The following is a 21,590-nucleotide window of genomic DNA, read 5'->3' on the forward strand; positions in this document are numbered from 1 at the left end:
ATTAATATTTTTTGTTTTTAATTTCACTGATGTTACTGCGACATAATAACAGTAATGTTAAAATGTTCATATGACTAACAATAGTTTTAAATTTATCTTTTCTGTATATAAGTGGATCTAATTGACTTTGCATTGTAAATAAAGTTACAAATTTATAATTTTATTTCATATATTAAGTTTTTAGTTATGATCATCTTAAAATGATTCCCCATAAATCCGTGGATCTGGCCATATATAGAACTAATCTATAGTTAAAGTATTACAGACAACTAGAACAGATACGGGTCAATTATACATTGAACACATTTTTCCTCCTGGGAATTGTGTTTTTGGTTACTCTAAAGCTGTCAAATTCATGATCACAAAATGTAATTAAGTCTATTGAAATCCATTATATGAAGTTGTTCTGCACTTGTGAGATTTTGGAAATTTATGGATGCTTAAGAAAATGTGCATCCTTGCGCAAAACAAATATTAAATCGATAATTTTTTATAGTTCACATAAAATGAAAATTGTGTCATCTACTCACCCTTGACTTGTTTCAAACTAGTTTCGAAAAATGAAACCAGTAGCCATCGACTTCCATAGTGTTTGTTTTTCATACTGTGGAATTCATTGGTCATGGGTTAACAGTCTTTAAAATATCTTTTGTGTTTAACAGAGAAAAAAGTATTAAAAACAAGTCAAGGGTAAGTAAATGACACAATTACAATTTTTACATGAACTACACCTTTAAAGGACTGTAGCATAAAGTTTAGAAGACCCAGTTACACACAAGAATCTAAAGTTTAGCAATTGAGGTGGTTTATTTGACTCCCACTGCAAACAATTACTTCAGATCTTTTGTTCTGTAAATAATGAACAGTTGAAAATATCATGATCCTGTACAGGTCCATTATCATTGTGGATGATTTCAGTCACTGAATGATGCCTTACATACGTTTCAAAACCTAACATTCGTTCGTGTTTACAGATGAACGATCACCAGCATCAGAGAGAACTATTAAATGTAGAGAATATAACATTTATTTATCATGGCAGAAGGACAGATATGAGTACATCAGATTGAATAAGGCTTAATTTATCTGCGGCTGGTGGAGCCAGATTTCCTTTTTCCAGCAAGCAGATGTTTGGGTTTGACATCAAACACGTGACGATCAGATTCACCCTTTCTGCCCTCTCGGTTCATCCCCTTCTGTGAGCTCTTCATCATAGTCTTCACCTTCTTCAGCATCTGGGAGAAATAAGACAGACCAGTGAATATATATGAAAGATCTTTCTCCATTCAGCTTTTCACCCATAATGCTTTGTGAATTATAAGTTCTGTTTTTTTTTTACTGGCTACAATGGAGGTGGTGTCATTCTCATGGTTCATACAGCCAATATTAATAAGCAACCAATTAAAATTAATTTACAACCAGCAGACTATGAATAACCCAAAATACTTTTTAGAGCTACATTAAGGATGTTGAATATCACTGTACGGTAGTGATGGCTACTTTTCTTCATGAAGCGTCAAGAACTTTACGAATCTTTTGTTGTCTTTTGAGCGCATATCAAATTGTTAAGATCACATATTTCAGTAAACGGCTTCATGATGTTACTACTGTTAAACAGGACTCCATGATGTCACTACTGTTTTGAAAAATTCTGAAAATCCAATAGATCGCCATTAGAGGGCGACCTGTGCAAGTACAAAGTTCACATGAATCATGCAGGTTCATTGAGATCGGTCTCCATTGGTGAATCCCTGAACTCGGATCAGTTTTACAGGTTTATTTTAAGAGACATTTGTAAATGAGAAGGAAAAATAATAGTTAATAGTCTCCTGAGGTCCTGTTTAGCAGATCCCACAATGGAACAAATATGTGGAGCCAGTTCAGTGTCAAAAAGAAAACATTTCCGAAATAAAAAATTCATACATGCACAGCACAACTGGCATCAACAAAATCTAATTTGTAAATACAAATAAATGCAACACACAAAATGTGAATTAGAGTAAAAATCCTAAATATTTTTACCAAATGAATTAGATTTGTGTATTTGAGTATTTTTTTTTTCAATTTAAGAATTAGATGTGTTATTTTGAATTGTTTTGATATTACAAAATGGATTTGTGTATTTTTAAATCATGTTTTAAATTTATGAATTCCATTTGTGTATTTTTGAATTGTGTTTTGAATTTACAATTAGTGTATTTCTGAAACGTGTCTTGAGAGTACGAATTGTGTATTTCAGAATGGTGTTTTGAGTTTATGAATTGGATTTGTGTATTTTTAAATCATGTTTTGAATTTACAAATTGGATTTATGTGTATTATAAATGGTGTTTTGATTTTACGAATTGGATTTGTGCATTTCTAAATCGTGTTTTGATTTCACAAACTGGATGTGTATTTCTGAATTGTGTTTTAAATATGAATTGGATTTGTGTGCTTTTGAATCTATTTAGAATTTACGAATTGGATGTGTATTTTTGAATCGTGTTTTGGATTTGTGTATTTTTAAATAGTGTGTTGAATTTACGAATTGGATTTGTGTATTTACGAATTGTGTTTTGAACCTACAAATTGGATGTGGTAAATGTGAATTGTGTTGTACGAATTATAATTTGAAAATGTATTATTTTTGAGATTGATCTGGCTCCATACAAATAAGCCTTTAAAACTTATAAATGAATGGAAATTATTCAGACACTTCAAATTTAATGCTAAAAGAAGAAGCACATTTCATAGTTTATATTTTCAATATTACATTTGCTGTGCTTGAAAGAGCCAAATTGAATCCACGTTTTGCCTGTGTATTTGCTGCATTTACATGCTTTACACCAGCAGATGTCACTAGCCTGTGGGCATTTGGACGCTTCAAAACAGTTAATCATTTTGCAAAGCAACTGCTTCAATTGTTTCCAAGTTTTTTTCTCTAATCACTACTGAAGGGAAAACTGAGAAAATAATCTGATCAAACAAAAAACAGTGAACCACCAGTATTCTAAAGATACTTAGGTCAAATTAAGATACTAAAAAGATATACTTTTTCAACGGATAAAAAAATAATGGACAAACTCTGACTCTTGTTTTCACCAAGATGTCAATTATTTGTAAGTGCAACCTAATTATCTGAATTAAGACATTTCAGGTATTCTGAATAAAGGTTTCCTAAACCGAAAGTGCACAAAGTTGAATAACCTGCTATATGACTAAACTCGCATAGCCTCATTTGTGTGTCCTGTACATGAATGCAGCCTAAGAATCTGATTGGTTGACGAAGGCTCTACCTTGGCATCTCTGACTCCTGATTGGTCTCTGGGTGGTCTGGATGCGCTTTGGCTGCGAGTGCGTGATGTTGGTGGAGCGGAAACTTCCCTCTTCCTCTTTCGGACCAGAGAGCGAGACCTTCGAGCATAGTGGCTCTGGATGGACAAAGTATAAACATGCTCATTGCTACAGAAACTGATCATGATAAACAAACTGAACTAAAAGCGTTAATAACAGTTATACAGTGACAAAAGATTGGTTCTTACATCATCTTTATTGTTCATGTCCAAACCAAGATCAGACATCTCCTTCTCCAGAGTCGCTCTCTCCACCTGCAGACACAAACCACAAAACTTATCAATCATCTTACAGGATGCTCAAATATGGTGTGCGATTTTGACAAAATAGTAATGTGACCATATTACTGATTTTTATGTAGTATTAATTGCATTAATGTTTTTTATAGTATGCTTATTTGAGCATGTTTTATTTATTTATTAATTTTTTTAGTGCTGGTACCTTGACTGATTTAGGCAAATATTAACATGATCCTAAAAGAGCCAGCATATGGCAACTGTCAACTGTTTTGGTAAACTATAAATTCGGTATCGCATTTGTAATCAATCTCACAGACCGAAAATCAAGAGAAAGCAGGTAATATAAATACTCCACACCTCTAATGAACAGCACATTTTGAAAAAATCAAAAACTAACTGGAAAAATTACCCGTCTAATTTAAAACATAAAAGCATTTCTTCAGCAACGCGATAAAATGACATTTCTGGATCAAAACCAATTTATGATGCATTAACAACCAAATTATTAATTAAATTAAATCTAATCCATTGATTTAATTAAATGCAATAATCTATGCTCAAACTACAATGCAGTTGCACAAGCACCACTTATGGCCAGTTTCCACTGAGTGGTACAGTACAGTACGGGTCACCTTTATCAGTCTTGCGTTTCCACTGCCAAAAGCAAGACAAAATGTCAAAGTAAAGCTGTATGGATCGTTCACATATCATATGAGAAGCACTTCTCACAAAACAGAGGCTTTATACACAAATACTTGTGTATAAATGTTTGTTACTAACCTTTCTATGAACATGATTTGATTATAACTGCAGATCGATGATGGTGTGAAATAGCCTACTGAAACGTCTTTGATTATATAAAGTAAATAAAAGAAATTCAGCCATGAATGCGTACCGAACCTTATGGTGCCACTCAGTGGAAATGGGCCATTAAAATGAGTGCAAGGCAGTTTGTCAATTTACTGAACTATTAGCTTTTTTTTGTTGTTCAAATGTAAATTCTTCCTGAACAGTTTAATTCAATCCTACATCAACAAAGCGAAAAGCTTATGCAAAATATAATATTCATATATTTTTACATTTATTATGTTTATTAAACTAGAAAAATGATGGTATTATTTATTTACTTTAAATAAGTTACTACATTAATAACGCATGTCGCACCACTATTTATCAAATTACACATAAATCCATAAAAATCATCCTGACAGATTTTTAACTTTATTTTTAAAATGACCCACCTAATTCAAACATTTTTAGCACTTTCAAAAAACATCTTACATTTATCTTGACATCTTTTTCCTCACCACCTAATCTTTCTATTTTATATCTGTTCTATTTTAATTGCTTCTATTGTCCGATTTGTCAGTCTTTAGTCATTTTTCTTTTTTATGAACATTAAATAAAGCAGCTTTGGTCCTCTTTTGGTGCAAGAGCTCTAAAACTAACTGCTACAATTGACTCCTTCAAAAAAAGATAGATAGACAAAGAAAGACCTTCTTGGCGGTGCGAGGTAGTCTTGGTCCATTGGTGTCTTTCTCTTTGGATGCGATTATCTTGAGCTTGCGTTTTTCCCGAATCTGACTGGCCAAATGACGGATCTCCTGCATCTCTTCATCCTCGCTCTCCTCCTCAGAGTCGTACTCTCCAGCCTTCTCACGCAGCTCCTCCTCCTGCTCCAAATCCTCCAGCCTCTGAACAAGAGAGAAACAGAAATTCAACATTCAAAATCAACAAGGATGAAACTGGAGAAAAGACATGAGTGATAGGCAGGCCAGAATCTGCAGATGTTAATGGTCATTTGAGTGCATAATTTTAAAAAATATAATAATAATAATAATATATTTTTAAATCTTTGGATTTGGGAGTAAACTAACTAAAAACTTAAAACATGAAATAAAACAATAACTTGATTTTTTTTTTGTTGAGATTTATGATGCAAAATAAAAGTCTCTTATTCATTAACTCTACTAAAAGAAATAAAATACTACTTTACAATCATTTGAAAATTAGTCAATAATATTATTATTACTATAAAAACTAAAATAAATACATTTTACAAACACATTTACATAAATGAATAGACTTAATGATTGGTTAAAAATCTGCATAATTCTGCGTGCACAGATTCTATGAGGGACTAATGATAGGAAGGTTAATTTTATGGCTATGCTTGTAAAAAAAGTTTATTTTGTTGTAAAATGCATCCACATTAAATAAATAAAAATGTACAAATGTAATGCATTAAACTTTGACTTTCTCAAATGGCAAAATTCTTAGGCCGAACGCTTTTAGAAAAGTTAAATATGCATAAGAAACTACAACTTTTTAATTTCACCTTTAATTCAGCATGTCACTTTTTGTGTCTTCACAATTTGTAAAATGTAGCAGGTTAAATAGTTTTAAAGGAAATCATTCTGGGAGGTTTTCTATTGCTGAAAAATGTATAATAAACTCAAACTTGCTCATTCAGCATTTACAAGCCACAAGCCCTGTTTTTGACCATTTTAATATGGCTATAACATAATTAGATTCTGACTAATTACAATATAATGTTTTGTATATAATACAAAACATAATATAATTGCAATAAAATAGTAGGAATTTGATTACTTTTACCATAAATTACAACTATAAAATATAAAATATATCTGCCCGTCTACACCTTTAAAAACTAACCAATCCAACTCTTATTATTAAGAGTTGCCTACAATAAAAAAAAATGCTCCACTGGTAACTCAGTTTTTTGTTGAAAAACTCAGTAAGAATTTTTTACCAAATAAGTAAAGCTCTAACACTACCAGAGACCTCTGTATATGCAGAATCATTCTGTCAGAATCATTCATTCTTACCGGCACGGATTGATAAAACGTATTATGTTTGGAGGAAAAACGGTTTGTGTTTAATCAAGGATCTTTAAGTAGAGGGGCGTTTTGCTTCCTTCAGTCAGTTAAGAGAAAAATTTGACCTCCTTCATACACATTTTTCCGTTATTTGCAAATCAGGCATTTTGTGAATTCCAAAATTGGAAATGACCGTCACCCCCCTCATTCCAGAACTGGAGACTCAGATTTTTACAGACTAGCTCCACGAGAAAATTTTTGGCTACTTGGGGTCAATTTCTTGATTTATTTGACAAATCTACATCTCAAGAGCAATCCACTGACCCCTCTGAAGTTTAAACTATACACCCTCACTAGTTTTGATAGTGTTTTGTGACTATGATTTTATGATCTGTTTTTTTGTTGTTGTCTCTTTTCTTTGTTGTTTTCTTTTATATTGTCTTTTGTTTGTCTAAAGTACGAGCCAATGTTTGTTCTTGTTCTGTGTGTGTGTGTACACATATATAAAAATGCTTAAAATAAAGTAATTTAAAAAAATGCTCCACTGGTTTTAATGTAAATCTTGGCACAGTGTTCATTTAAACACACAAGCTACATTTCCAGCCTCTACAATTTGAAAATCACAGTAAACTATAAAGATTTTATAAATTACAACAGTAAAATGTATATCTAAATGTCTTCACCTGTAAAAACTAACCAATCAAGCTTTTATTATGAAGAGTTGCCTGAAATCAAAAATATGTGCCACTGATTTCAGAGTAAATCTTGACACAGTGTTCATTTAAACACACAAATCCCATTTCTAGCCTCTGCGATTTGACAATCACAGTAAACCATATAGATTTTTTGCAAGATCAGTTTAATTTGTATAACTCTGCAGCCCTAAACCAAGTGTTCAACACTAAGGCAAGGTAAATAGTCACCAAACAGTCACTCCAAATATCAGTAGTAATGGTCCTGAAATGTGATTTAATGCATTAAAGCTTGAAGTTCTGGCATTTGTTTCATACCTTCATGATCTCCGGGTCGATGTAATCAGCAATATTGTGACCCTCCCAAATCTCAGGAATCTTATCCTGCTTCTCGTCTGGATTCATCAAATCCCAGTATTCTGAACACACAAGGCAATGCATTTAGAGTCATCTGAAATATGTAAACATTTGTGCAATTGTGTGGGTGTGTGTCTCTTACTCTGTAGATCCAGTATGTAATCGTCTCCCAGCTCGACTTCCAGGTCTCTCTCCAGTTTGCGTTTGGGAGCATCTGTTTCCATCGCCTTCTTACGGAGCAAAGCACCCTCAGGAATAAATGGAGGTCTTGCCTACACAAAACCAAATCAAAATCCTTACAAACTAACATCAGCAGCATTTTTAAAGAAATACATTTATGACCAGGGCTAGACAGAATCTGCAGACACATTGCTTTAACTGTGCAGAATTTATGTGAAATGAATTTGAGTGTGTAGAAACTAAACATTTAGCATATGAAATAAACAAATAATAACTTTTATGCTAATCTAATTAGAACTGCATGTTTGGTAAACAAAGACTCTCATATAGTATATACTTTATACTATATACTATGTCACGATACTGGAATTTCTGACTTTGATACGATACCTTGAAAAATATCGATACTTGATACCATTTTCGATACAGTGGGTGAACAAATTCCATAACATTAAAAATATGCAAATTAAGGCAATAAATTACAAACAAATTAAAAATATGCGATTTTCAGAATAAAACAAAATGTGTTTTTACTACTATATACAAACTTTATTGTACAGAAATCATATGAACAGTTGCATATTCAATATGACTACAGAAATTAATATAAAAAGTGAATCAAAATATTTCAACACATTTGTATAATAGGCTTAATAATGGGCTAAAGAAAGTGTCAGAAATCTGCAGACTTCTGGACAAGCAGACATTGGTCTAAGCCTCATACCTTCTCATCTCTCTTAGTGGGAATCGCCAGGTGGAGTCTGTTCAACACATCGTGCACCTTCTTGCTTTTCATCTTTGTGTCTACACGGTGAGTTAGTAGGCGATCACATGCCTGTAAAAAAACAAACAATTACAAATCAACTCAATCACCAATCCACAAAAGAAATCCGCAGATTACAGTGAGTGAAACAGAGAGTGAGAGATAGAGCCCGATACCACAAAGCAAGTAAAGGCTGATTTATACTTCTGCGTCAAGCGCTAGCGTATGGTTCAGCAAAGCCTTTGCGAAGTCACATAGCTCTCGCCATGGCTGACGCTGACGCTAATGTGCACCTTTCAAAAAATGTAACTACTTGCCGCAATGCATAGCACAAGCTCTGTGATTGGTCCGCTTGGTAGCCGTAATGAGCATGGGTGGTGCTAATAGCCACAAGCCTGATGGAGTGAGTGTTAAGTGTGGAGTCCCGTTAAGGAGCTCCAGATGGAAACTTTTGTTTTGCGTTTACTTTATGATTAAAGTTGTTGCACGTCTGCCAGTTCCTGCCTCTGAATGAGCAAACTTTAGCGACTTGTAGCGTTCAGAAAAAACAAAACATCCGCAAAGAAATTTGACACAACATTAAAACCTACTGCCAGCTAGCATTTTGAAAGTGTAATTGCAGAGCAACACATACAGCGAGCAGAAGTATTACTACATGACTACACGCAAGGCATGCGCCATGGGGATCAATCGACGCAGAAGTGTAAATCAGCCTTAAGAGAGAGAAGCTGATTGGCTGATTTTTCGGAGTTTGTGCGAGAGATAGAGAAGCTGATTGGTTTGTTCTTACCTCAGTCTTCACCTGCATCACTCCCTCTTCTGTCAGAGAGCTGGTCTCAATTACGTCGACCCCCTCAGCGGTGAGATCGGCAAAGATTTTCTACACATACAACAAGCTCAGTTTAAAAATGCTGCTCATGATTTTAACCAACAAGCTGTAAACAGTCTGAGATTAAATCTAGCATTGGACTTAGATGTTAAGATAAAAGCTCAAAGTCACACTCTGCAAACTATTTTTTGTTAACAAAAACAACACAAAAATATTGATAGATGCTGAAATAGCATTATTATAAGGCTAGAGAGAAATTTGCAACAAAAAATATAAAATATATAAAAAAATATAAATATAAAACTTGTATATAATATATATAATATAAAGCTAATATTAAATATAAAACTTCTGGTAAACTGTAAATTTTCATCTTTTAAACAAATGTTAGGCATATTCAAAAAAAAATGCAAAAATCATTCGCACATATATTCTTATTATTCTTTTGTAACATTTTTGTTCAGTTTAAAGCATTGGGTTCACTAAGAGTTTTCATTGCATGGAAGAGATTAGTGTAAAGATTCCTCAAAAAAGTCATATTTCATAAAGAATAAAAAAACAGCATACAGATATTTGCAATGAGGATAAAGCAATAGTGTATGTAAGAATTTATGCATTAACCATTTAATAAAGTGAGAACATTTTGTAAAGGATCAAAGTCTTCCCGGGTTGTCTATTGTCAGGTTTCCATCCAAACATGAAGCAAGTCTTTTCAAAGTTCTCAAAACAAAAAAAAAAACAAAAAACAAAGTGCCATTCGGTGCTTCAATGTCAATGTGTCATGCAAAAGAATTAGATTTTACCATTTAAAAGTCTCACAAAGCCAGATCAATAATATTTAAAAATAAACTATTTAAACTTTATATTTCACCTCAAGAAACTGAATAATCTCAGTTACCTGATTCTCCTCAGAAAGTTCACTGATCTTCCTCACATCACACTTATTGGCCATCACGATCAGAGGCTGCAACAAACAAATCATCAGCAATGAATAAAACCAAACAAAATTATTTGCTGTTTACTGCAGTTATTCTGTGTGTGTGCATACCTTGTTGGCAAAAAGTGGCCGTATGTTGTTGAACAGCTCTAGCTGTTGTGAGAGTGTGTGTCCGCACTGCTCTGAAACATCCATGACATAGAGGACAGCAGCACGCAGATGAGCCAGAGCCGTGATGGCCTGCATTTCTATGGTGTTCCTTTCCTCAAGAGGATGATCCAGAATACCAGGGGTGTCAACCACCTACATGCAAAAATTCATATAATATTATATATATTTAATTTAAAAAGCAGAAATACACTCACTGGTCGCTTTATTATTCACATCTTGCTAGCACCGGTTGGGGTTGGGTTGTTTAGAAAAGCTCTTCAGCGGACCACGGTTGTGATGACTTTATTTGAGCTACTCTTTCTACCTCTTTCTACCCTTTCTATCAGCTAGGGCTGTGCAATATGACAATATAATGTATATCGAACGGACAAAAAAAAGTTTCATATTACGCTTTTAGTCATATTGTGGTGTCACAAAATACATTGTTCACTGTAATACTTTTAAGAATTTGTATGAGAGCATAATATGGATTTTATTTAGCAATATTTTATGCTGGGATTTTTATTTCACTAATATTTATTTTAGATTTCTTCATTCTTAATCAAACATTTGTCCTAAAGCAATAAATAAAGTGAGGAAATTATCAAATATGAATGAGTAAATTTGAGTATATACTTTAAAATGCAGAAAAAATAATTTGTTTTTTTACATGTAGACAATAAATATAAATTATGAATTGATTACATTTGCAGAAAAGACTCTATATTGTGATAAACATAACATTATCAGGATTTGAATTTACTTATATTATGATATGAGCTTTTTGTCATATCGCCCAGCTCTACTACCAGCTCAGAATAGTCAATTTCTCATCTGACATACACAAAAATACGCAAAACAGCAATAGGTTTTTTGTAAACATAGTTGTGTTTTACTATTACTCACCTGCCAGCGCAAGTATTTATAATCCATATGACCCACAAACAAAGATTTGGTGGTGAAGGCGTACGGCTGGACCTCAACATCAGCACGGGTCACCTGTATACCAATAGAATATTGTTTATATATTAAAAAATAAATAAATGCATTAAGCATTTCACCACTGTACACATGCACACACAAACCTTGTTGATAAAGCTGGACTTGCCGACGTTTGGGTATCCACAAAGCAGGAGAGTTCTGGTGTTTGGGTCAATAGTGGGCAAACGGGACAGATGCTGACGAACTGAGATGAAATATACTTGCAGTTACTATGCGGAAATGTGCACCAGATGTGAAAGTCTAGACTAAGGATTCGAATAAATGCTTATGCTCTTGTTCAAAGATTTTTGGTTTCATAAATAAATACAAATATTAAGCTGCCTAAAGCCTGATTTATACTTCTGCGACAAGAGACTGGCGTAAACCACGGCGCATGCAACGTGCGCGGCTGTCGGTCTGCATTAACACTTCCGAAACGCTAGTTGGCAGTGAGGTGTAAATGTTCCTCTGTGTCGAGTTTCTTCGCTGCTGTTTTGCCTTTCCTGAACACTTCCGGGATGTACAAGTGGCTCAAACTCGCTCATTTTAAGGCAGGAACCGGCGGACGTGCAACAACTTTAACTATGAGGTAAACACAAAACAAAACTTTCCATCCGGAGCTCCTTCACGGGACTCCACACTTGTAAACAATCGCTATATCAGGCCGGCACCATTCACGCGGCTCTCGGTCCCAGCCCAGACTCATCAGCGCTACCAAGCCGACCAATCACAGGGCTTGCGTTACGCGCCGTTGCGACGTGTAGTTACATTTTTTTGAGAGGTGCATGTCAGCGACGCCGAAGGGCTGTGCGTAGCATATGCCGGCGTTTGACGCAGAAGTATAAATCAGCCTTAACTGATTTTAATAATGACAATAAAAATGTTTATGAGTCAGCTAATTAGCTTATAAAAATTATTTCTAAAGGATTATGTGACACTGAAGACCAGAGTAATAAATGCTAAAGAATTAGCCATGACAGAAATACATTAAACATAATTAGGCCTGTCACGATAAGCAATTTATTAGTCAGGGTTAGTGTAAGTTGACATGTACTTGCAAAGTTTCTTATAGTCAGTAAAATAGCCGCAGTATGAACAAATATTAAGCAGACAGTCTACTAATACTCAAATTGACCATCAAAATAAAGCGTTTACCATTTTAGTTTCAAAACATCTTTATCTCTATTGGAGGTGTCATTGAAAAAAAAAACACTAGAGTGTTTAATATAAAATACAATAACATATTTCTATGTTTATTATTATTTATTTGCTTGTTTAGGATATGCGTTTTATGCTGATGCGTTTCTGACTCCAATACATGAATATTAAATTGTTAAATGACTAATTGAATGAAAAATTCTTGAGAATAAAATATTTTGTGTTTTGGAAGAGTGTACTTGCATAGTGATGACATTATATTGTCATTCTGACATTACATAATTAGAGGCATAAAATGGTCTTAAAATCACATTAAATAATATTGCAATATATTATGGTGTAATATATCCAACAATATCAAAAATAGAAATATCATGACAGGCCTAAACATAGTAAATCACAAAATTAAAACAATTTTTTACAATATTTGCGGCATTTCCAAACCAAAAAGAACACAGCCTTGCTGAGAATATGTTTTTTTAAATGTATAAAATGCTGGAAAATATGTGAGCATTTAACTGTTCATACCTTGCTCTAAATACTCCAGGCTCTGTTTCTGTCGCTTTAAGATGGTGCACATGCGACCCAGAGCGGCCCGTTTCAGCTGTTTACAGCGATACAGCGAGTCTCCATACTTCATCAGACGAACATAATCTTTAGCAACACTAAAAAAAAAAAATCAGAAACTGTTTGTTCGGTTACAAGAAATTCAGTCACAGAAATTAGCAGTTATTATACTGGATTCAGATACAGTCAAGCACGAAATTATTATACACTGGTGGTGAATGAGGAGATCCCCCTTATGTGTGTAAAGCGCTTTGAGTGCCCAGAAAAGCACTATATAAATGTAAGGAATTATTATTAAGCAATTAAAAGTTACATTTATTCAACCGATAAGTGTTTTTTTATCAGAAATGACACTGGCTTTACCCAGTGGATATCAAGATGATGTACAAGCGTAATTGTGGACTAAAAAAAATATTTCTCAGACATTTGAACGAAAGGTGTTATTCCGCATTTGCCAGAGGTATGAATAATTTCAGGCTTGACTGCGTGTTTGAACAATAAATGAAGTGCTAAAGTTATACATATAAACAAGAGACTCACTTATCAATGAGGTTCTTAGCAATGTTGATCTGACCCAGGGCCAGTTTATAATGATCTTTATCGTACAGCACGTTCATCAGATCAGCGTAGAATGGGTGGATGTCCTGAGAAAGACACATAGGAAGTCATTTATGCATTAAGCGAGATGGAGGACCAGCGTTGTGTGATCTTTGTCCCGAGTGTTGTTGTTGTTGTGAAATGTGACTTACGTCTAGTTTGGGGAAGTCTGTGAGGATCTGTGACAGTCGATCGTGGTAATTCTGCTGGGTGAATTTAACTTTGCGCATATAGAAATGTCTTATTCTGTGGATCTGGTAATGTTTGTGTATTACAGTGGGGGTTTTCCGCTGGGTTTTCGATAGAGTCACATCTATGAAGTCCTGAATGAAGAAAAACAAGCAAAGAAATAGTTTTATTATTCCTTAGAACGTCACTTGTACTTAACTTTCCAGCCAGATATTTAGACAAGAGACTTTTTAAGATTTTTTTTTTCTTGACAATATTTCCAGTCAATTTAAAGCAGCATTGTATAACTCATTGTAAATTTTCAAGCCAATAAATTACATAACATAGATTATGGTCCATGAATAGAAACTTTATTATTCTCTGAAATGACCAGGCTCTCCATTATCATAATAACCTTGGCACACATTCGCATCTGAAGACTTCAGCAGAACAACTGACAATACAAATCAGGAGATCAGTTATTTCAACCTGAGACTAATTGAACATCTGATCTTGTTAACACTCCAAATATATTAACCCCCATAAATCAGTTTCACACATGACGTCAATAAGATGTTATGTTATTGACTGTAACGGAGCAGATGAAATACAACAGATGACTAGTTAAATGGCTCACGGCGCACGCACGTGTGTACAGAAGAAGAAACAATGCTGTCAGTGTCTGCGTTTGACAGCAACTCCGTTAACTTTGTATATAATTTACACTCACAAACAAAAATGAAATAACGGCGTTAGTTTCCTACCTTTGCGGTGGGAACCACCATAATCTTTTTAAAGTTGTAGAGCGCCATGATAGCGGCACACGCGTCGCCTCTACAGAGCACGCGGAAGGGCCGAAACACGCAGCGGACGCGTGTCACGGAGAGCAAAACACGTGGAACACCGATGACGCGCTCACAGCGACATCTACCGGAGGGAGGAGCACCAAATTACTTTTATATGGGTAGTTTACCTAAAAATTAACATTTTGTCATCATTTTCTCACTGTTCGCTTGTCACAAACGTGTTTCACAAATCTTCTTTTGTGTTAAACAGATAAAAAATACACTCATTAAGGTTTAGATCCACTTGAGGGTGAGTGAATTTTCATCAAGAATTGACTATAACACCCCTGAACTATACTATAATCACTTCATCAGTAGTTTATAGAATATTTTTGTCAATCACACTAATATTGTAATTTATTTAGGCATAAACAAAACGCATGACATGATTTATGTAATGTTTACACTTATCTTTAGACAACACAATACCAATGTTTCAATTTGAGAAGAGTGAAAAGTTAAGAAATTAATATTTTAATGAATAATCATGGTTTCAATAATGAAAACATTTGCTATTTTGACCAACGATAACTTTCTGGGAGGAAAATTATGTATTTGAGTGTATATTAGTTTCATTATAATTGTACATGTTGTATATTGTATTATGTATATGTTTTTATTTAAAAAAATTGGTAGAATTATCCAGGCTCGGCGCCAGGAAGTCAAAACTGAGGGGGCACTTTAAATCCATAGGGGGGCAGTAGACCTGGTGACTGATTTTGGTCTCTTGTTTCATTTAGGCTATTTATTCACTTTTATTAATACTTTGCATTACTGCCTATGTGTTATTCTCCTTATTTACGTTTTATTTCAAATAACAGGCCTATGAATGTTTAAAGTTTTAGGTAAAGACGTCAAATTATGCCCACACACACAAGCTGACCCACGATCAGACTATTCATATAACCGGTAAATAAATAAGCCTATAGTGAAATCAGCTTAACTGAGTCATCCCGCTTCACGTAGCATATTATCCAACCAACATCAGTGTTAGGGAAAAGCTAAATGTTACAATCTAATGTCATTTAAAACAATTACTTAGTTACATTTTAAGGCATTAGTGTAGCCAGAAAAATATCTAAAAAAAATTCACATGTTATTACCGTGAAAATTGGTTACATTTTGGCATGGATAACACGCAACTCAATATGCTATGTAACTTTTTTTTAATCATTTTAAATGTAAAAACAAAGATTTATCTTAGGTTATCATAAGTGTGTTATTTTCGTGATATTGTAAACCATCATAAACCATTAGGTTACTGGCTTACCCGTCATTTTATTTATTAATTATTTAATTTATTAAGCCTTTTTTAATAGCTTGTTTTCAGGGTATTTTCATTTTAGGGGCATGAGCTACAAGTCAAAACAAACTCGATATGTTGTATTTTACCTCTTAAAATAGATCTACAATGTATTTTATGTTGTTTAATTTTGCATGAGCAAATAGCAGTATAGCCTAAATTACATATTTTTAAAAGATTATCATTCTGCCTACCTGCAGGGCATGTGAAGGGTTTCTCGGTTGATCCGCGGTAATTCCACTTAAGCACTACACCTATTCCATTTATTACACTGCAAACTTGACTTCGCAGGTCGATCATCTTTAAACGCAAAAGGCATTTATTATGTGTTATACCTTGACTGCTGCTGCATAATGGGATGTTTCTACACACCTGTAAAAGTGCGCTTTTTAGCAAAATGAAAGCAAACTTTCAAAGGGTTCTGCGTTTTGTCAATTTTAGCCTAATTGTAATAATATTAATAATAATATTAATAAATAAATTTAAATATTATTTATAGTGTAGCCTACTGTTGGACTGTGCAGTAAACTATTTATTTTTATTAAAACAATTTTATCAGGCTACATCTTCCCGAACTAATAAATGACTGGCAGTTGCGTCTCAGCTAAATTTCTTATGTGTTTTTTCCTTTTAGAGCTCAAGAGAGTTGTGTTTAAATAATTAGTTAACCAAAACATGTAATGAATTAAGCTGCTCGACTCATGTCACACACTTTTCTCCCTTGTGAGTTGTGCACCTGACCTGATGCGGGGACCGGATCTCTGGACTAGGACTAGCTTTAATCTCACCATTCTCATAATTCAATTGCTATGTCATATATTTTAAAATATTTAAATGTGTGTTCTAAAGGTTGGAACGACGGGGGTGTTAATAGGCTAATTAATAACAGAAATAATTTTCAGTTTGAGTGAACAATCCTTTATAAAAACTGGGGGACACAAACTCTTTCTGAGGGGGTAATGCCCCCCTTTGCTAAATGCTGCAATGTGTAACTATGGTGCACAGACGGTACTGCAACTTCATATTTGCCTAAATATAATTCTGAAATCCCGCCAAGACTCTCAAAGAGCGTAAAAGAGTAATAAGAGTTGAACATGATATGACTACTAGTTAGCTCCCATAGAAATATACATTGGATGTCGCCTACCCTGATGTTGTCTATTGGAAGGAATGCGTCAATAGAGCCGCCATTTTAGTACAGGGTAGCGCTCCTTTGAAATGAACGCTCCTTTTAATTGAGCGCCATCTAGCGGTCATATAATCTAATGACTAAATATTATGACAACTTGTTCAACTTCTTTTATAAACATATATAACTTGATATTACTTTTTTTTCCTCACCACCACACTGGTCTTTTTCAAAAGACAAAAGGTTGTTGTTGGAAACTGTATTTTACATACTTAAATTTGACTTTTGCATGCTAAAAGTACTTGAGTAAGACGTTTTAATTGATTTGGGTCATTAAAAAAAACTGCCTATGACGTGTAGCCTATACCTGCTGTAGTCAACCTAAATCCTACTGTAGGTTGACATAAAACCAAAACCCATTCTTGTCTTAGGACATTTTATTAAGCAAATTTTAAAATAACAGTAAGTTCATGAAATGTTAAATTTATAGTATAATTTCCTGGTTTTAAACATACAGAATAATAATAAATATAGTTATGAAACAACCATAACATAACCCTTATGTCTTATGATATCTTTGAATAACTTTTTATTACCTACACCAAATGTTGACTAATGAAGGTACATTTATAACAACCATTTATTTGTTAGACTATTGTCAAACCATGTTGCATACAAATGCATTCAACAGACTTACATGACAGTGCATTGCTGTAGAGGACAAATAAAACACGAGACAGGTGTTTAGAAATAGTATAGTTTACTTAGTTTGACATGCAAACAAGACAAACTTTCAGAAAACAACCTGGAAACATTATAACGCGCGCGCTCGTGAATATAACCCGCGGTTGTCTTCAACTGTTGTCTTCAATAGTCCTTCTTTGCTCAACGGCTTAGCTGAAAAACAAAGCAAAACATTACAACAGTCAGACAAAGAGCAAAGAGCATAGAATTACCAAGAGGCGACACTCTACAATTTGGGAAACAATAACGCGCTTTTTGAATAAATTAAATAAAAACAAAGCAGCAGCTTTCCATTGCAACAGCAATGAGATCCAATGGACGGCCGATCGCTTTCACTTCAAAATAGCGGAATCCGGGGCTGTTGCTCTTGGTCATTCTAAGCTCTTTGCATAAAGTTAAATCATAACAGTTACCATGGTGTCTATTTCAAACTATAGTAAACTAAAGTTTGAAACTATAGTTTAAAATAGACGATGAGTGGGCCTCGCTACTCCCACCCACCATAACCCTCGCAGCGAGGTCCCACTACCGGCCCCCCGTGTTTCCCTGAGGGTCCTCGGGGGTTGTTTGTTCCCTGCCTAGGGCTCAAAGGCCGCCTCGCCCCAGGGAGTGCACGAGAAAGACCGGGCGCCAGGCCGTGCCAGTATTCACTGGATGTTGCTCGGCGGCACATTTCGAGCAACAAACACGTAATATTCCTTGCGATGTTACGTTTATGTACGCAAACCACAAGGAACTACAGCACAGACGGGCCCGAGTGAAGCTTCACGAAGCGGACTTCGTGAGATTGGCGTGGCTCCACTCGTACCGTCGGTATTGAACTCACCTTGGTCAAGTACAAACAGCAACACCAAGAGATAGAGAGCACATGAGCTTTATAGGAGCGCAGATGCTAATTTCTACAAGGCACGTCACTGCTGTCTCGTTGTCATGGCGAGCGCTGAAGAGGGCTCACCTGATTGGAGAACACAGACTCGGGAATCTGCGTCACGGCGAGTTGCCATCTGCCGTACACAAAAATATATAAAATATATTTTATATATATATATATATATATATATATATATATATATATATATATATATATATATATATATATATATATATATATATATATATTTACATTTTTGGTGCTGTGTAATATTCTGGGATGCAGTAGAATATGGAGACATATGAATATAAGTGGGTATATGCCGAGCTAGTGTTGTTCCCATATACTTATACTTCCCATATACTTATACACATTTACTTATAAACTTCCGGTGACCGGTTATTGTGAGTTTTTTCTATTGTAAACAGTTCCTTTTACAGCATTCATGTTGTAATGTAATTAAAATACATACAGTTAAATAAACTTAATAAACTTAAATGAACTAGCATTTATTTAGTTGTTCAAGCGTAAAACGAGACAAATGGCCTTTTACTCGCACTCGCCTTTAGAATCGGCAGGATAGCGCAGAATATACTGGGGTAAAATAAATGCTCATATTATAAAGTCATGGCGGGGAAAATGTAATTTAATGCAGTGCTTCTAGTACAATCTGAGACCCACTTCATATCGGATATCACTCAGCCAGTGGAGATCGCTGATTTGTAAAGAAAACAGACCTTAAAAACGTGCAGATTTTTCCTTTTGCATACAGTTCGCCGGAAGCGCTTAACCCAGGTTACTGGCAAATTAAAAGTCCTATTAGCATGCTTCAGCATATACCCTAAAATCCCAGAATGTCTTTCGAAAAAGAATACGGGTTTAACCCCGGCATCCTGGCCAAATTTACCAACTGGCCTCTGTCCATCATCATGGCCTCCTAACCATCCTGTGGTGTGCGGTCTGGTGGAAAATGGCTGCTGTCGCTTCATCCAGGTGGATGCTGCACTGGTGGTAGATGAGGAGATTGCTACCCAATAAATACCAAACTAGCTAAATTTAATAACAAATTTAATAATGCTCATTTTGTACTCAATATGATGAAACTCTAAACCATTTATTTTATGGTTTATTTTTACTTATTTCCAAACTTCTGTATTTCCCCAAAAATTTTATTCTTTGGTTACTCTCTGAGTGTAGATCCTTCTCATTGTAAATTTATTATTGATTTATTGCTTCTTTTTTAAACAAAATTTTACATCCATAAATGTAAATTTTCAAAGAAACACCCTTACTTTTTTATTTTCAGAAAGGACTTTGAAATTTATGTGAACTCAAAAGACTCTAACAATTACACTGCATTTAAAACGCTTTCTAGGTGTAAATCATTTAAACTTGTTTAATTTGCTGAAATTCTATTTATGTAACCCTCTTTGTCTCTTTGTTCATATTATATCTTTGTAATGTTCCTTCTTGCATTAAAAAAAAAAGAAAAAGTAGATGAAAAGATTCCCCCTATGTGTAAAGCGCTTTGAGTGCCAAGAAAAGTGCTATTAAAATGTAAGGAATTATTATTGTTATTATAAAGCACTGTTCATCATGATATAGCCATTCTCATAATTCAATTGCTATGTTATATATTTTAAAATATTTAAATGTGTGTTCTGAAGGTTGGAACGAGGGGGGTGTTAATAATTAATAACAGAAAGAATTTTCAGTTTGAGTGACCTTTATCGAATAAAAGCAATATCTACTATCTATTACAATATCTAATATCATTACTCAAACCCATACCCAATAATGCAAAGAAACTTTCAGCAGTGAAATGTGGACCACACTGAACTGAACTTCAAGTCTCAAATCTGGACTTTACCAGAATATGTTAAGCTGCAATCTACATTGTAGAATTGCTATATAAATAAACAAGAATTTAATTTAATTGAATAGAAACTGAGGATATATTTACCCTTACAGTTTTTCGTGGTCAAAAATGAGAATCATATTTTAGTGTTCTTGTTAAATTAAATTTAAAAAAGTAATTTTATGTACGCAATCTGCTTTAATGTTTCTAATCACACTAAAATAATGTCAAAATGTTTTGTGAAAGGTACAGTATGGTGGCTCAGTGGTTAAAACTGTCACCTCACAGTAAGAAGGTCGCTGGTTCGAGCCCGGGCTGGGTCTGTTGCCATTTCTGTGTGGAGTTTGCATGTTCTCTCCGTGTTCACGTGGGTTTCCTCCGGGTTCTCCGGTGTCCTCCACACTCCAAAGACATGCGCTGAATTGGATGAACTAAATTGCCAGTAGCGTACGAGTGTGAATGTGAGAGTGTATGGGTGTTTCCCAGTACTGGGTGTGGCTGGAAGAGCATCAGCTACATAAAAGTTATGCGGGATATGTTGGTGGTTCATTCCGCTGTGGCGACCCTTGATGAATAAAGAGACTAAGCCAAAAGAAAATGAATGAATGTTTTTAAAATAAGCATTTTTATGTAAAAAGGTAGTTATTCTAACCTGTACACATGATGTAAACAAACAAAAAAAAAAAAGTGATTCTAATAAATTAAAAAGGATAAACACAAAAAGGAAAACAAATAAATCTAGTTTTAAGAATGAGTATTTAAATCATAAAAAAGCATGATGGTCATTATTTTCTGCTAAGAAATGAATGCATGACTCTGCATTGCAAACTGCATCATTTAGACTTCAGTTTGGCATCACATGAAATCATTAATTCAATAATTTTTCTTCAGCTTAGTCCCTTATTTATCAGGGGTCGCCACGGCAGAATGAACCACCAACTATTACAGCACGTTTTACGCAGTATATGCCCTTCCAGCCACAACCCAGCACTGGGAAACACCTATACACATTCTCATTCACACACACTCTCATACACTATGGCC

The 21,590-nt window shown here is 34.6% G+C and overlaps 1 protein-coding gene across 1 annotated transcript; it reads right to left on the reverse strand.

Annotated features, from left to right (window-relative positions):
• Positions 1-788: 788 nt before the first annotated feature.
• Positions 789-14,647, reverse strand: gtpbp4 (GTP binding protein 4). Its single transcript, NM_199851.2, is given in 16 exon segments — positions 789-1,235; positions 3,278-3,412; positions 3,524-3,589; positions 5,071-5,268; positions 7,428-7,528; positions 7,609-7,738; positions 8,371-8,481; positions 9,200-9,289; positions 10,137-10,202; positions 10,287-10,478; positions 11,232-11,324; positions 11,411-11,511; positions 12,993-13,129; positions 13,572-13,675; positions 13,781-13,951; positions 14,561-14,647. Coding segments are annotated over 16 exon segments (1,896 nt in total). The 5' UTR covers positions 14,609-14,647; the 3' UTR covers positions 789-1,082.
• Positions 14,648-21,590: the final 6,943 nt, after the last annotated feature.

Source organism: Danio rerio, chromosome 2 (assembly GCF_052040795.2).
Source record: "Danio rerio strain M-AB ecotype USA chromosome 2, GRCz13ab, whole genome shotgun sequence".
NCBI lineage: Eukaryota > Metazoa > Chordata > Actinopteri > Cypriniformes > Danionidae > Danio > Danio rerio.